At 36.2% G+C, this 15572-nt stretch overlaps 1 protein-coding gene across 4 annotated transcripts in view; it reads right to left on the reverse strand.

Moving 5' to 3' along the window:
• NIN (ninein) overlaps positions 1-15572 on the reverse strand; it is a 191993-nt gene that overhangs the window by 111408 nt on the left and 65013 nt on the right. For 3 of the 4 annotated variants that reach the window (XM_056821103.1, XM_007473222.2, XM_001363383.4), the window contains one exon: positions 1117-1286. In XM_056821103.1, coding sequence (XP_056677081.1) covers positions 1117-1163 — 47 coding nt within the window. In that variant the 5' untranslated portion in view covers positions 1164-1286. Of the gene's footprint in view, positions 1-1116; positions 1287-15572 lie in introns of those variants that run through there. The other variant, XM_056821105.1, reaches the window with a different exon arrangement.

A 15572-nucleotide genomic window follows, 5' to 3' on the forward strand; every position in this document is an offset into this window, starting at 1 on the left:
ATAAAAAGGGGGAAAATAATCATAATGGCATAAATAATGTTTAATTCTTATATTGGAAAGTATGTGTGTGTGTGTGTGTGTGTGTGTGTGTGTGTGTGTGTGTGTGTGTGTAAAATTCCTTAGAATTTTATCATTACTAACAATCTTAGACAAAACCTAGATGGTAATTCAGAGCACCTAGATGGTATTTTACTATATTTATATGATCTTAAAGAAGAAAGGAAGTACTGGGAAGAGTTGCTTTAATTGGATTTCTTTAAATATTGGTAATAAAAAGCACACTTTTATGATCTCATTCTCATCCATAGTTATAAAAAGTGATTTTTTGCTTATAATGCTAATTTTTTATGACATGACCTTTTATATAAAGTTGTATATCCATTTGGAGGATCAGACCTAATAGCTCGTTGTGTTAGAAAGAATGCAGAATTAGAAGAGTGGTTAAGACAAGAAATAGAGGTACAGAACAAACATGCAAAAGAAGAATCTCTTGCTGATGATCTCTTTAGATACAATCCTAATGTAAGAAAGAGAAGATAACTAAACTATTAAATAATGAAGCAATCACATATACAGAAGAGATTTCAATAGCAGAGGTTTACAACTTAAGTTCATCATTAAATGAAATACCCTACCCCTCAAACCCCAAAGCCAAACTGGATCTGGATATCAGAGAATTAGAGAAATAATACAATTTCAAAAGAGATCCCATTGCTCAATATCTGAACAAGAACAAAATTAGTACTTCTTAAAAAGTCAGTGATTCAAGTTATAAAAAATTCTGAACACGCTTGTTTTCTAAATTTCATCAACACACTTTAATATTTCTCCAATGTTGCTACTTTGCATAACTAAAAATAGGTGAAGCAGGGAGAAAATATGTGCCTTCAGGAAGATATAGTAATGACAGATTTTAAACTACATACAACTAACATTTATAATTTTAAAATATCTAAAGATCAGGTAAAAATCTTCAAACTGATAGCAAGCTAGCATGAGATACATTTTAAAATGTAAATAAGTTTAAGATGCTAGCTATAAGTTGGCAATAAGAGACATTCTTTTTCTATATAAATATGCCTACTTTTTTATCTCATTTCTTTTTTATTTTTTTACCTCATTGCAGTCACTGGCAGTAGTGAGTGAAGATTGAGCTTCTTCATTCAGTGATTCAAGTACTCTCACTTCAGCAAACGCCCCCAAAGGTTCTTGAAACTCAGGCAAAGATCTTCGGCCATAGCATTTCCCATCTTTGATATATTTGGGCTGAGCTTGTGGTAAGCAGACTGATCAAGAAAATAAAATTGAAGTACCATTGAATAACAGACACTGTATCAGCATGATTTCCAAAACCTAAAAATAAAACAAACTTCAAACCATTGCCACAATTGTGAAGGAAATGAATGTGTTCATAATATCAGAAAACAAAGTTCTGAATGGCTTAGCTCAGCTCATCTCAGATATGCATTTGTATATAGATCTGGAAATATGTTAATGGATTTGATGTGAGAAAAAAATGGATAATTCAAGTTAAGAAAGTAAGGAGCATTTCTGCTCTTTAGAACTAAGTTGGAATTACATACAAAGGGCCTAAAGTGACAATGAGAAGTAATAGTCATTTACATGAAATCTGATCTTAGGTTCTCATTATACAATCAAGAATTGAAAAATAATCTAAGAATTGGGTAACAGGATTAAGGAAAACTATGTATTTTTTCTTCATCGACGTGAATTTTATCATTAGACAAAAAAGAAAGGAAAAAAATTGATAGTCTTCCTACAATTTACACATTCAAATTGGACATTTTCACTTGATACGTTTCAGATAGAATTACCTACATACATTAATATGTGAACTTTAGATTACTCCACCCTACTTAGTCTAACAAAATCAGGAATGTCTACACCCATACTTAAGGATTAAGTCTCTAGGAGGATGGCCTATGATAGACATGTGCTAGCAAATGACAAATCAGAAACAGCTGACAGATCGCTGGGCTGTCCTAAGTCAAGCTTAAGCTACCACTGGTACAGATGAAACACAGGAAAGTGATGTAAAACTGTCTGTATATATCATGTTACTTCCTCTCTCTGGCCTCCTTGGCGGTGGAGAGATGGATGGCAGCAGCTTGCTGAGAGTCTTGGCATCTTGGCGTGGTGGCAGCTATTGTCCAGTTTAGCGGTGATTTTCCCTTGATACATACTGGAGGAAGCCTAGTAACCTAATTCAGGTGAGGCATCTTCTCTGAGCTCTCTATGAGTTTAGGATGATTTTTCCTCCTTTACCTTCCAAATACTATCCACTTAGAAGCCTCTAATCTTCTTCAGAAACATTGTGGCAGATGACTTTGAATTCCCCCTGGCACAGGACAAACAGGTGAAATTCTATACCCTTTCCCTCTCTCTGCTCCTTGATCTCTTCCCTCTATATTATATCACCATAGATTTCCAAACTGACTTGGGTATTTTATTTGATATATCGCCTAGCGACCAAAAATCAATCTAAGATTAGGTCATGACCCTAAATTACTCTTACAGTCTGACTAATCCATGAAGGGTGTGACCAGGACCCTCAAATTTCTGTGAAATCTCTTTCCTTTCTCTCTTTATTACTTCCTCAAGTTAGTCAGTATTTGAATCAGCTAACTCAGCTTCAAAACACAGCTGATAGAGCAGGTGAGTATAAAACATTGTTTTCTCTCTCTTTTCTCCTTAATTTGAATTGAAGAGAGCCATTTTTTTTAACCTAAAAGAGGCAGAAATGGGGAAGCTGTTTACCTATGAATCCCCTTTTCCATCAGGAAACAAACAACCCAATTAGTCAACCCTCACTGACAATACTGCCTAAATTAAACTGAATTATCACTGAGAGAAACCTGGAGAAAGTTTTGGCCTTGTACTGCTCCCGACATGTTTTGTGAGGACTGCTAGGGAAATAACTACAAAATTATATATATATATATATATATATATATATATATATATATACACACACATACATATATACATACATACTATATATATATATGTATATATATATAAATGAATACTACAATCTCTGACATTTATATGGCATTTGAAGAATTAGGGGCATTAAGGATTTCAGGATACCTCCAATTTCTTATGTTATTAGGTAATTTCATTTTTGTACTCCTAAATACTGTGATATGAAATGCTAATAAAAAAAATTGAAGCTGAAATGCAGAAAAACATGCAAAAATCTGAAGCTAAAATGCAGGAAATTATGCAAAAATCTGAAGCTAAAACACAGCAAAACATAAAAAAAAAATTGAGGCTAAAATACAGGAGAATATGCAAACCCAACTGGATAATTAAAAATTCTTCTTTCAGGATCAATTGGCAAATATCCACCCCACCAAAAACAGGTCTGAACCTGACAAACCTGTTTCTGAACCTCTAGATGAGGAAATTCCCTTCCCCAAAATGGAAATGGAAAACACCTTCCCTATAGCTCAGCTAACAGACTTGTTCTCTCATGGTCAAGAAAATCTTGGCTGAACTTAATCCCCAAGACCCTTCTCCTGAAACCCAAACTTCTGAAATCCCAGTTTCTCCTGTTCCTTCTACTACCCAAAAACCAATCCCATCACCAAGGAAATGTCCTCCTACCCAAAAACCAATTCCCACCCCAAGGAAATCTTGTCGTTCTAGTCAAATTGACGCACAGGTACCAAATTTAATTACAGGCCTTTTTACTCTAAGAGAAGTACCTGAAATAGGATGCAATGGGGATGTGGTGACTCTAAGGCACAATATACGGTTTACTTCCCAAGAAATAAATGAATTCACACGAAATGTTCCCACTTTTGAACAAGACCCCTTTCTGGTAACAAAAAAGATGACACATATTTTTTCAGTATAATCTGTCTTACAAAGATGTTGAGAACTTGCTAAAAGCTTTTTTAACTGAAGGTGAAAAAAATAAAATAATTGCTCATGCCAATAAAACCCAGTGGGGTGCAATGCAGCACACTGGCCATCTCAGGATCCCAAATGGGACTATAACAACTCTGAGGATTATTTACAACTATACCATTGTAGGGAGGCCATCTTAACGGCAAAGAGAGAATGTGCAGACAGTACAGATAAGTGGACAGAATTTGAAAGAATTAAGCAAAATGAGGGAGAGATACCCTCCGGATTCATTGGACAGAATCATTGAGTTTGTGGGTCGATACCTGGATTTTGACCTTTCGAAAGAAAATTGCATGAGAGAAATTAGAAGGCACTTTGTCAATAACTCTTGCAAAGTGATTAGGGAATATATTAGAATATATTGCCCAAGATGGCTAGAGATGGACCTTGAAGAATTGCGGAAAACAGCTCTATATGTTTCAAAGAAAAACAAAGAAAAGGAAGAAGAGAATAATGATCTCATAGAGAAAAAGGAGAAACAATTGACATTTAACAGATAAGATGGCTAAACTGGAAAGAGGTTAGGATACTCAACCAATGTGACTTGCCCCTATTCAGGAATCTAATTATCAATCCAATACCTGCCAATTCTATGAGAAGCAGGGCCACAATTGATAGAGTGTAGAACTTTTCTAAAGATTTTGGAAAGGAATACCCAATTTAATAACAACTGCAGAAGTGATAATTATAGAAATAACTATAATTATGACAATGGAAACCACAACTTTAGGAATGATAACTATAGGAATAGATATTGGGAAAATGATAACTCAAACCAAATGACTACACAACAATATAACTTAAATGGTGTTTGTCCAAAAAATACTTGGGGTGCTAATGCCCCTCAGGGGAGTGCCCTTCAGGAGGGTGCCCAAGGAACTCCCCAAATACTATGAAAGTGTCAGGGGGGATGGGGCTGAGGCACAGAAATCAGAGGATACAACCTTTGATTTTCTGGACCCTGATATCCTACTGCCTGTTGCCCCTATCCACTACGCCCCTATACTGATGAGTCCCATGTTGCCTTAAAGGTGGGAAACACCTATTATGATTTTCTTCTAGACATTGAAGCTTACAAGTCTGTATTAAAGAGTACACCTGATTTATATTGCTATTCCATTGGCTCAGAGAATGTAATGGGAGTGTCAGGGATAACACAAGGAGTTAAAAAGCTTTCTCCTCGCATGGTGTCGGTAAGACCTCTAGAATTGCAACATTACTTCCTTTTGTTGCCTGACTCCCCTTTAAATTTGTGGGGAACAGACCTTCCATGCAAACTCAGAGCCACAATAACTTGCTCCCCAGATGGTTCCTTATCATTGGAAGTACCTGAGGAATCTTTAAAATTACTCCCTGTACATCTCTCAGAGAGTCAAGAGGGGAAAGAGCCTCCCACCTTTGAAATACCTGCAGATATACTGAAGTCTCTTTGGGCCACATCTTCCTCTGATGTAGGTTTACTTAAGTTGGCTGTTCCTGTGCAGATAAAAACTAAGTCTAGCCCACCTCTTTCCATTCCTCAGTATCCCCTCTCAAAAGAGGCAATTGAGGGTATTACCCCAGTAATAAACTCATTAATTCGCAAGGAAATAATAACCCCTTGTAAATCTGAATACAATTTGCACATCCTGCCCTTTAAAAAACCAAAAATAGGACCCGATGATAAATACCTCTATAGATTAGTACAGAAATTGAGGGCTGTGAACAACCACTTTATAAAGAGACAGTCCATAGATTTCAACATGTATGATTATTTCTTCTATTCCTAGCACAGCTACATACTTTAAGTAGTACACTTGTGCTCAGCCTTCTTTTCCATCCCCATACATGAGAATTCCAGGCATATCTTTGCTTTCACCTGGAAGGGCTCTCATTTTACATAGAGTTGTATGTCACAAGGGTTTGGGAAAACCCAAGTTTATATGCACAAATTTTGAGCCAAGACACAAATAATATAACATTTAAAAAGAGTGAATTAATCAAATACATAGATGATCTATCTACTCTTGGCCTCAACAGATGCAGAAGCACATCAGAAAGATAGTAAACACCTTCTTTTGGAACTACACAAAAGAGGGGATAAGATCTCAAAGAATAAAATTCAGTGGTGTCTCCCTCAAGTAGAATATTTGGGGTTTATCCTGACTGTGGGTGACCACTCTATTTCTCCCAAACGAATAGAAAATATTCAAACTATAAGCACTCCTTCCACTAAGAAACAGTTGAGAGCAATTTTAGGAGCAACAGTATTTTGTAGACAATGGACTCCTTGCTATGGGGAAATTACTAAACCCCTTATAGCACTAACAAGGGATTTGGTCCCTGAACCCCTCAAAGTAGAGCCTGCCAGTTCCATCAGATCTAAAACAGGCTATCGTGTATGCCCCTGCTCTAGGCATCCCAGATTACAACAAGCCATGCACTTTGTATGTACATGAGAGAAGAGGAGTAGCTTCAGGTGTTTTAACTCAGACTTTGGGACTTTCTCAGTGCCCAATTGCTTATTATTCTGCCCAACTGGGCCCAATAGCATCAGGAGCACCACCATGTCTTAGAGAAGTAGCTGCTATAGCCTTACTAGTGACAAAAACTGTTGATCTAGTATTGGGATGGCCATTAACAATTATGTGCCCACATGAGGTAGAAGCATTGTTGCTAAGGCATAGAATACAGGCATTCTCTGATCAGCAAATTACATAGTATGAAATAGCCTTGTTAAATAGCGAAAAAATTACCTTGAAACGCTGTGCAACCCTTAACCCTGCCAACTTGCTTCCAGATTTACCTACTTCAGGAGAACAATTACACAGTTGTGAAACACTAGTGTCCATGGCAGAAAAGCCTCGAGATAATCTCTTGGACACTCCCTTAGACAATCCTGATCTGGTCTTATTTACTGATGGTTCCTCTTTTATGAGGGATGGCATACGCTACACTAAAGCTGCTGTAGTCACAGAATTTGCCACTAAGTGGTCTGCTTCCCTGTCCTCCAATAATAGCGCTCAAGGGGCAAAACCCATAGTTCTGAAACATGCCTGTATAATTGCCAAGGATAAAAAGGCAACAATTTATACAGATTCTAGATATGCTTTTGGCATTTGTCCCTCAGTTTGGAGGCTATGGCTCCAGAGAGGATTTTTAACCTCAGATGGAAAGTCTATAGCTAATGCAGCAAATATTAATGAAGTTCTTTCTGCTCTCAAACTGCCTGAAGCCCTACATGTAGTTTATTTCTCTACCCATACAGGTGGCACTGACCTTGTCTCTAGGGGAAATGATCGAGCAGATGCCGCTGCAGAGCTAGCAGCCATTGAAGGGCCTGAATTACTTTTACCTTTAACAACCACTGACGACTTAAATTTATCACTTTCATATAATGAAAAGAAAGTGGAAAGATGGAAGCAAAAATTCAAAGCAAAACAGATTAATGGTTATGGGTGTCATCTGAAAGAAAACCCTTGCTCCCTAGAAGTTTCTATCTCCAAATTTGCCAATTTATTCATGAAAATGGTCACTTTGGTACCCAGGGCATTGTGGACTCTGTTAAGAGAGTATGGACACCCCTGGTATAACTACTATTGACTCTAAAGTGTGTACAGCCTGCTCTACCTGCCAAGCATATAACCAACATGCATTTCATGACAAAGCCTTTATTGGGCATTCTCTGGCTTACAGAACTTTTGAGCACCTACAGATAGATTTCATAGCAATGCCAAAGGCTAGAAATTATAAATTTTCTCTAGTCATAGTAGATCAACTGACCAGATGACCATAAGTATTTCCTGCAGCCCAAGTCACAGTGGCTTTTGTTGCTAAGGTGCTTTTAAAAGAGATTATTCTTTGCTTTGGCCTGCCAGCACATATTGATTCAGATAGAGGAAGTCATTTTACTGATTCTGTCCTAAATCAAATATATTCTTGCTTGGGGATAACTCCCAAATTTCATGTACCATATCATTCCCAGAGCTCAGGCCAAGTTGAAAGAATGAACAGAGAACTTAAAACTATGATTGGAAAAGTATTCACTGAGGCACATTTAAAATGACCTGAAATTCTCCCTCTGGACCTATTTTATCTTAGAAGCAGACCTAGAGGAGACTTACACATCTCACCATTTGAGATGCTTTTTGGACATCCGCCTATACAGATTAAGCCTTTCTCCCTTGCATAAATATCACTATTAAAGGGAGATACTACTATTTCTTCCTATATACAGGAATTACAGCACAAATTACATGAACTTCATGAATCCGGAGCTGCACTACAAGCCAGACCACTAGATTTTTCTCTTCATGACTTGAACCCAGGATTCAAGGTGAATATTAAGAATTTCCAGCATACTGGAGCAATTCAGTCTTCCTGGGAAGGACCATTCCAAATATTGTTAACTACTCCAACATCTATGACGATTGTAGAGAAGGACTCTTGAATTCATTGCTCACATGTAAGATAGCATCTTCTGTGGAGACTGATTGACCATACCCTATCACATGCTGTTTTTCGAGAACACATTGAATTCCTGAATTTTTCCTCTTATTTTTATTATTGCTTTGTTTTTATTTTGATTAGAATATTTTATTATTTTCCTTTTTTTCTCATTTCTTGTACTAATGGTACATACAATTAATATTATTTTTTTCTGCAGTAATATATATATATATACTTGCTATAATATTAATAATATTAATGTGTACCCCAAAAGCTTTAAACTGTGGAAACCTGCCATTTATTGATAAAATGTTATGGGACTGTGATTAATGTTTATGTCTGATTCTAGGTAATGGGATAAAAAGAAGGAGCACAGACTTAACCTGAATAGTGCCAAAAAGAGCACACAGGTAAAAAACTAGTGTGAGACTTGAGGTTGCAATGCTTGACATATGTTAAGTCGTAGGACTTCCTTGTATCTACACTCTTTGTGAAGTACCAAAGTTTGACTTTCATCCTGGCTCCCCATATCATCGAGAATGACAAAAACCAGACCAGGGAATGACACTTCCTTATGAAAATAAATTTCTAGTTCTTTTTCTTTCTCATAGTGTGGCAACTTCCTGTAGTCTTGGCTACAAATGGGTAAGTGAAATATTACTGCATTCTGTCCTACAGACTTGTTGGATAGAAATTACTTTAAATTGGACTTATACAAAGGCCTGTTAGAAATTTATTAAACCCAAATAAGGGCCTATTTTGAAATTTTTTCTTTCTCCCAAAAGTTTCTTTCTTCCATTTTTTCCCTCTTTATATTTTTTGTGTTTTTCTCTCTCTTTTTTTTTTGATAATTGCCTCATACACCCCCATAACTCAATCATGCATCCTGAGCTAAACTGGATGTTTCTTAACACCCAGTTCAGGGGGTGGATGGTATTTTAATAAAAATCCAAGATTTTGAAATTTTGTTTGAGGAAAGATCTTCAAGGAAAGAAGCTTGCTAACTCCTAAATCCAGAGAATGAACTGTTGCAGAAAGATGTCAGAAAACCTACACTACATCAAGAAGATCCAGAATGAACTTTGGGTGTGGTTGATTGAATTGAAGTTTGATTGAACATTTATTTGAATGCATACTCTTATCCCAAAAGGGGACTATCCCCTAATTGGTTTTTGTCAATGTGCCCAGCAAACATTGGTTTTGCTCTCTGTCTTTCTTCTATTTCCTTCTTATATCTAACCATTGTAGCTTCCTCTTAGAAGGTGAAATTATGTATGCACCTGCAGTTAGAAAATTTGAAGGTGTAGTATGATTATGTTTAGTGATCAATTGGGGAAACTAGTCTCCCAATCATCACCAGAGGGGGGATTGTTAACTTTAGATTACTCCACCCTACTTAGTCTAACAAAATCAGGAATGTCTACACCCATACTTAAGGATTAAGTCTCTAGGAGGATGGCCTATGATAGACATGTGCTAGCAAATGACAAATCAGAAAGTTGACAGACTGCTGGGCTGTCCTAAGTTAAACTTAAGCTACCATTGGTACAGGTGAGAGGCAGGAAAGTGATGTAAAACTGTCTATATATTTCATGTCACTTTCTTTCTCCTGCCTGTTTAGCAGTGAAGAGGTGGCTGGCAGAAGTGTGCTGAGAGTCTTGGCATCTTGGCGTGGCAGCAGCTATTGTCCGGTTTAGCGATGAGTTTCCCTTGATACCATACTGGAGGAAGCCTAGTAACCTAATTCAGGTGAGGCATCTTCTCTGTGCTCTCTATGAGTTTAGGATGATTTTTCCTCCTTTACCTTCCAAACACTATCCACTTAGAAGCTTCTAATCTTCTTCAGAAACATTGTGGCAGAGGACTTTGAATTTCCCCTGGCACAAGTCAAGCGGGTGAAATCCTATACCCTTTCTCTCTCTCTTCTCCTTGATCTCTTCCCTCTATATTAAACCACCATAGATTTCCAAACTGATTTGGGTATTTTATTTGCAATATCCCCTGGTGACAAAAAATCAAACTAAGATTAGGTCATGACCCTAAATTATTCATACAAGTATATTAGTTAAAACAGGAAAAAAATAGGTTTTTTTCTATTAGGAATAGTTCTAAAAGACAAGCAATTCCATGTTTACACGTGGCTACATTGATATATATTGACTTTATTAATTTGGTGGTTGACTAGTATATAGAATTAGAGGATTAAAATATTCCACAGGTTAGATGTGTAAAGAATTATGAAATATAGAAGAAAAGAAATGCCTGGATTCCACTTTTCTTTTTGTTGATTCAGTCAGTCTGAACCTCTGAAGAATAAACATATTTTATTTGAATATAACAATACAAATTATTTCATTAAGCACCCTCTCATTTATATTAGCTTAAGAATTCCTTTAGTTTCATACCTTGTAACTGTGTGATTTATGGTAATATAGTCCCAAGCAAGTCTGTGCATTTAACCAGATTAAGAATGTAGTCCCCAGGTAGTACCTCAGTAATAGTTTTAGGTGTTTTACCACAGATGTGTTTAATTAATCATAGGTACATGATTATATTACATTATATGTTGAGAACCTCACTCACAAACCACTGAGTGTAAAAATAGGCTTGAATCCAGGACTAATCCTGAGAAATCCTTGCTCCACTTCCCCAGAATGCTTTGTAATATCACTGAATTCTCACCTGGGCCGAGAGCGAGATGGGGTATTTAAACTGGTTGTGAATAGGCTCTCTGCTCTTTTCTACTTCTGCTTCGGAGCACACGCAGGTCTCCACCTAGCAGGCAAGATGTGAGTGGTGGTGAATAGACTCTCTGGGCCTAGATACGTGCTTTTCTTACTTGTGTTTTCTTTATATTTTAATCTTTAATAAACCTCATAAAAATAATACTCCTTGCAGAGAGAAACTAATTTCTACCTGCCTAAGCTTCCCCAATTTTTAATCTTTACATGAGCAACCCAGCTGCCCCCCAAAATTTTAAAATAAAATACAATAATGAAAATTACAGTAATATATCACAAGGATCATACACTATGAACAGATAGGTTTTATGCCAGGAATGTATGCTGGTTCAAGATTAATAAAAGTATTGAGTATTGTAAGAATGAGTATAAATAGAGAGGAGAGATAGAACACAGGAGAGGAGATGATTGACAGACAGCGAAGTGGAATGTCCAGAAGGGATGCTGGGAAGGGTTTTTCAAGTGTCTCAGGGAGTTTTTCCTGAGCCCTAAAAGAGTGAAGGAGAATCCTGAGCTCTGAGTTGGAAAATATCATCTCATCGAATAACCTAAAGTGTCCCAAAGTGATTGCAGTGCCTCTGGTGTAAACCAATTGTCTGAAAAATCATCTTGTAAAACTATGAGGGTCAGACAAGACATTTGAGATTGACCCAAGAAGGATTTATCCTAGGAGAGCAGTCTGTGTGTCTGACCAAAAGAATCATCTATCTCTGCTTCCTCTCAAGATTCAAACTTGTATTTAGGAGCTTAGTCATATTAAATATAAATTAGATGAAGAAGTTCCTTTGGACTGATCCTGGATGATGGCCACAGCCAAGGACTCAAGAACAGTCTTGTGATAAAGGATGAATGGTTTGCAAAAACTGAGAGATGGGATTGATTGACAGGAACATGTGACTAAGGATCACATGGGAACCTGAGGCTTGAGATCTGGGAAAGATTCTGTGGCCAATGGACTTCATCAGAGCTCTCCTGAAAGGATCCGAGGTTGAGGCTTGGAAAGGCTTTCTCCTAAGAACAACAAAAGGAAAGAAATCTTTTGGATCCGGCTGCTGGCAGCTTAAAGATTGAAGATAGACTAAGCAACTAAAGATCCTAGCCCATTTGATTGGACTCCTGTTGTGATTTTTTTGTTTTTGAGGATTTTACTACTTAGCTTAATAAGACAGGTTTAGATAGTTTATAGATATTAGATGTTAGATAACTAGTATAAGTTCCTCCTAAACCCCTGTTCCTTCCTCCCCTTCCCAACAAATAAATCTTAATTATTTATACGTTCCCTGTTCTTTCTTCACCCAAAATCCCAACATAACAGTTTGAATAGATTAGTTTAGGGATATCCAGAATCCCTCTTTCCTGAACCTTTCCCTTACTTGTCTTCATAATAAACCACTGTTAATTCATATGAAATGCAATCAGATAAGTCTTTGAAATATGCCAAAGAGATAGAGGGTGAAATGATAGGGGGTCAGTTCTAAGAGACTTCGGTTAAGCCAAATTCGAGGCTGACTGCCATTGCTGACAACCTGGCAGGCAGGCATAAGAAAGAACATGTAGGGGTGCCTAGCATTTTGTTAAGCCCAGGCAAAACCATCTATACTTTACACCTTAGTTGTCTCTTATCTATATACTGGATCCTGTCTCTCCCTGCACTGAGTTTACGTCACCAAGGCATACCCTTGAGACCCTCTTAAGACCCCCCTTGAGACACAAATAATATCATGAGATGTGAAAGTAACAACCTTAACTACTTTAAATTAAAAATATTTAGAAAGATCAAAACCAATGTAACAAATATTAGAAGGCAAACCAAAACTGGGGGAAAATTTTATAGCAAGTGTCTGACAAATACCTCATTTCTTATTTCTCAAATATATAAACAGATTCAAATGTATAAGAATACAAAACATTCCCAAAGTGATAAAGGGCCAACAGATAAGAAAAGGCAATTCTCAGATAAAGAAATTAAGACTATCTTTAATGATATGAAAAAAATCCTCCAAAATTATATTAAAAAGAAAAAGATAAAATAGAAGAAATTTGAGGTAGCACTTCACATCTATTAAACTGGCTAATATGACCAAAATAGAAAATGACAAATGTTGGGGAGGATGATGGAAATCAGGACATTACCACTTTACTGTTAGAACTGTGAACTGATACAACTATTCTGGAGAGCAATCCGGAACAACATTCAAAGGATGATAATTAATTTAAGGAAGGAATTGTTGCAGTATGATTGCGGATGAAAGCATTCCATTTTCTACTTTATTTTTTTCCTGAGTTTTTTTGTTGCATGTGATATATATGTCTTTTTCCATGTAAGGGGGAATAGAAATATGTATGTATTGTATGGCAGCACATATATGAGACTGTTTATTATGACTATAAGGAAGGAAGGCAGAGAAGGCCAGAAATGAATATAAATTTCAGATAGCAATTATTAAAAACAATCTCTACATGTAATTGAGAACAATTTTATAATTAAACAAAGGAAATTATTTGGAATACATAGGAAGGGCAAGGCACAAACTCATAAAACAATGAGATCAAAATACCTATTGCAAAATCTCAAAAAAAATGAGAATTGGTTTAAAGCCTTGAAAGAGCTCAAAATGGATTTTTTAAAGTTCAAATAAATAAGAGGAAAAATGGAGAAAAGAAATGAAAACAATGAAAGATGGTGTCAACAGCATGGAGGCAAAAATTAATATTGAAGAAGGTAACACTTTAAAAACAGAATAGGCCAAAGAGTAAAAAAAGGCAGAAAAACTCATTGAAGGAAGATTCTGAAAAAGTAGAATTAGCCAAATGGAAACAGAAGTATAAAAGGGCACTGAAGAAAATAATTCTTTAAAAGCTAGAATTGGGCAAGTGAAAGCAAATGATTCCATGAGACATCAAGAAATTATAAAATGAAACCAAAAGAACAAAAAAAGGAGAAAATATGAAATCTTTCATTAAAAAAATTACCTGGAACATAGATCCAAAAGATATATGTTAAAAATTATTGGACTACTTGAAAGTCATAATGAAAAAAATTTTGACATATCAGAAGAAATTATCAAAGAAAATTACCCTGATATTCTTGATCAAGAGGGGAAAACAGAAATACAAAGAATCCATCAATAACCTCCAGAGATACCAAAATGATATCTCCAAGTAATATTATAGTCAAATTCCAGAGCTCTGAAATGAAGAAGAACATAAAGCTAAAAGCCAGACAGGAACAATTTAAATATAGTGCAATCACAGTCAGGCTTATAGAAGAGCTAGCAGCTCCTAAATTAAAGGAACTGGGAGTTTGGAATATGATATTTCTGAAGGCAAAGGAACTAGGACTACAACCAAGAATCACCAAGAAGTAAAACAGTATAATACTTCCAGGGGAAAATGGATATTCAATGAAACAAAGGACTTTCAACCATTCCTAATGAAAAAATGAGAGCTAAACTAGAAACCTTACAATCAAATGCAGGGAAGGGAAGATAGCTATTTCAAGGAAAACCTGAAAAGATAATAATGATAGCAAAAACTTAAAGGATTCATAAGGTTAAACTGTTTATATTCATATACATTTTAGACTGTTATTCTACTTAAAAGTAAGTACAAGATCTAAGAATCTTGCATAGTCAGCATGGTGAACTGAAAGCTGACTAAGGTGACCAGGATTTAAAATCAGTCTAAAACAGCATGTAAGAAATATTAATCAAAAGATTAATAGAAACCTCAGTTCTTTTTTCCTACAGGAGTCATCTATGATAACAGTGTAGTCTAAGAAAAAGTAGAGGATGTAGTAACCTTCCACAGATGACCACTTTGGTCATTTTTTTCACTCTTTATTCTTTTTCTCATGGTTACATGATTGATGGTGTCTTCCTCCCCTCTTCCTTTCCCCCTCCTGGAGCTGACAAAAAATTCCACTGAGTTATACATATATTATCACTCAAAACCTATTTCCATATTATTCATTTTTGTAATAGAGTAATCTTTTAAAACGCAAGCCCCAAATCATATATCCATACAAACAAGTGTTAAATCATTTATTTTCTTCTACATTTCTATTCCAACAGTACTTTCTCTAGCTGTGGAGAGCATTCTTTCTCATAAGTCTCTCAGAATTTCCTGGATCATTGTATTGCTATTAGTAGCAAAGTCATTTGATCATCCAAAAATGTTTCAGTTACTTTGTATAATATTGTTCTGGTTCTGCTTATTTTACTCCACATCATTTCTTTACAGCTTTTTTTTTAACCCTTACCTTCTGTCTTGGAATCAATACTGTGTATTGGTTCCAAGGCATAAGAGTGGTAAGGGCTAGGCAATGACTTGCCCAGAGTCACATAGCTGAGGCCAGATTTGAACCTAGGACCTCCCATCTCTAGGCTTGGTTCTCAATCCACTGAGCTACCCAGCTGCCCCCTCTTTACAGTTCTTAAAGAAATCATCTGGTTCATCATTCCTTAT

The sequence above is a fragment of the Monodelphis domestica genome, chromosome 1 (genome assembly GCF_027887165.1).
Source record: "Monodelphis domestica isolate mMonDom1 chromosome 1, mMonDom1.pri, whole genome shotgun sequence".
Taxonomy (NCBI): Eukaryota; Metazoa; Chordata; class Mammalia; order Didelphimorphia; family Didelphidae; genus Monodelphis; species Monodelphis domestica.